At 51.4% G+C, this 1933-nt stretch overlaps 2 protein-coding genes across 2 annotated transcripts, besides 2 other annotated features; both read right to left on the bottom strand.

The window, feature by feature from the left end:
* On the bottom strand, positions 1 to 456 carry Tc00.1047053504469.20 (uncharacterized protein; the record flags this gene model as incomplete). The annotated part of the gene is made up of 1 exon (XM_797478.1): positions 1 to 456. A coding segment is annotated over one exon (456 nt), but the record flags the coding sequence as incomplete, so codon positions are not given.
* Positions 1 to 1933: a sequence feature (areas not merged during assembly with more than two copies in the genome that could not be assigned to a particular haplotype).
* Positions 1123 to 1571: a mobile genetic element.
* Tc00.1047053504469.10 (hypothetical protein, conserved) lies at positions 1844 to 1933 on the bottom strand (the record flags this gene model as incomplete). Its single annotated transcript, XM_797477.1, has 1 exon — positions 1844 to 1933. A coding segment is annotated over one exon (90 nt), but the record flags the coding sequence as incomplete, so codon positions are not given.

Below are 1933 nucleotides of genomic sequence, written 5' to 3'. Positions count from 1 at the left end.
ACACCGCCCTCTGTGGTGTTCAAGCAAAACATAAACATTCACAAAATAACAGCAAGAGAAGCCTCCACCCGCAACGTGTGCATCACCGTGGAGCGTCGCTTCTATCCCTGCAAGTAAAAGAGGCGCCGTCACATCATCCTCAAGGATCGCCACAAACACGCCAAATTGCGAAGTACGCAACACGCTCCGCCGTGACCATCGTTTTCCCGATAGGGCAGCCCACTTCCGTCCACCGTGTCTGCCGAGCAGGACACACCAAGCCTGTCGCTGCAACGCAAGAGAGATCCAGAAATACGCAACGGATCCCGTCGCAGTCGTTGGCTCAGCCGCCGTGTTGAGGTTTGGGATAGGCCGATGGAGGAATAAAAACAAAACGGGAAAATATCCCCGCGGACTCCCGCATTCCACGCAGTCCCAATGGCCCGAGGATCCTCTGGGGACGTCTGGGAGACGCATCCGCCACACTCACACGCACCGTCACTCACGGCACCCCAATCGAGTCCAGCGGGCCTCGTGAAGCACACGGCGCGCCTCAGTGGCGTGGCAAGCAGCCTTCTCGGAGAAAATGACGCGTGGCGATGGTTCCCCTCCCCACTTCACTTTTATTTTTTTCTCCCTCTGTTTTTGGTGGCATGCCTCAGAAGGGGAGCGTACTTCATGTCCCCGAGCCCTTCTCTCGGTGCACGCAGAAAAACAGGGAGGGAAATAATAAAAGAACGAGTCAGGCGTCACGGAGAAATAAATGTGCGGGAGACAAACAAACCAACAGAATAAACAAAGAGCCCGACAGATATGCACGCAGCATATTCAGCGAAAACGGGTGTCACTTTCAGTGGGTAACTTAGTAGCCAATGGCGGCGTCGATCGCCCACGGTAAGAAAGAGCGTTGTGCCCACAATATTTTTGACTTGTTTTCTGCTTCCCTCCCCTGTTATTTCCCCCTCGTTCATCATCTTCATTTTTCAACCTTGCTGCCGCCCCCTCCTACCTTCGGCAATACTGCCGGGTTTGGACGCTGCGCCTTCCCTCTGTCATGCCAAATATGTGTTTGGGCTCTTTAAACCCATGGCGTACTCGCTTAAATATCATTCGTGTAAAAAGAACAAAACAACAAAACTTTAGAACAATCTTCTGGGCCGCTGGCCGGATCCTGAGTGGCTCAATAATAGAAACCAAACCAGATACGAATAACAAGGGATGAACGGAATAAGAGTGGATTCACCACATCCTCAAAGTTTAACGCCAGGTGACTGTATGTTTATACATATACCATCCGTTAGACTCTATCGTGGCCCGTTCACTCTATTCGGATAGGATACATATATTTATTTATTAAATGCGAGGTGGCAGACTTTTGGGTCCTGCGGCCACAACACCCCGCCGCGTGGGAACCAAAAGGGGCGGGTGGGAAGGTAAAATAAAAATAAAAGATCATCCGGCCGCTGTCGGCTCCCTGATGCCCTTAAAGTGGTGAGATAGAAAACTGTCGCAAAGAAGTGTATATTTGTTTTAGCAGGATATATACATTACCTAATTTAGCTTGCCCACAATTATTTTATTAACAAGCTCCTGATAACATGTAAAAAAAAAAGACTCACATACATCGTTCATTGGCGGCCCAGCACACACACGCACATTCTCATCACGTGCCCCCAGCAGAAGCACACACGCACGCGGGTCGAGTGCGGGGAGTGGCACGCTCCACGGGGGCACGGGGCGGTCAATGACACATTCCACGTCGTTCGGCCACGGAGCACACAGGGCACGAACCTGGGTGCAGCAACCAATCAAGCAATACATTAGGATTCAACACGCACAGGAAACAAATCATTTCGTCCATTTGTCAATCGCACGACGGGTATATCACGTCTTCTGAGGCACGTTCCACACGGGCGACAGGCGATGTGTCGTTGCCGAAGCGCGCCATCAGTGC

Source organism: Trypanosoma cruzi, genomic scaffold (assembly GCF_000209065.1).
Source record: "Trypanosoma cruzi strain CL Brener 1047053512349 genomic scaffold, whole genome shotgun sequence".
NCBI classification, from domain to species: Eukaryota; Euglenozoa; class Kinetoplastea; order Trypanosomatida; family Trypanosomatidae; genus Trypanosoma; species Trypanosoma cruzi.
This window is presented reverse-complemented; position numbering and strand designations above follow the sequence as displayed.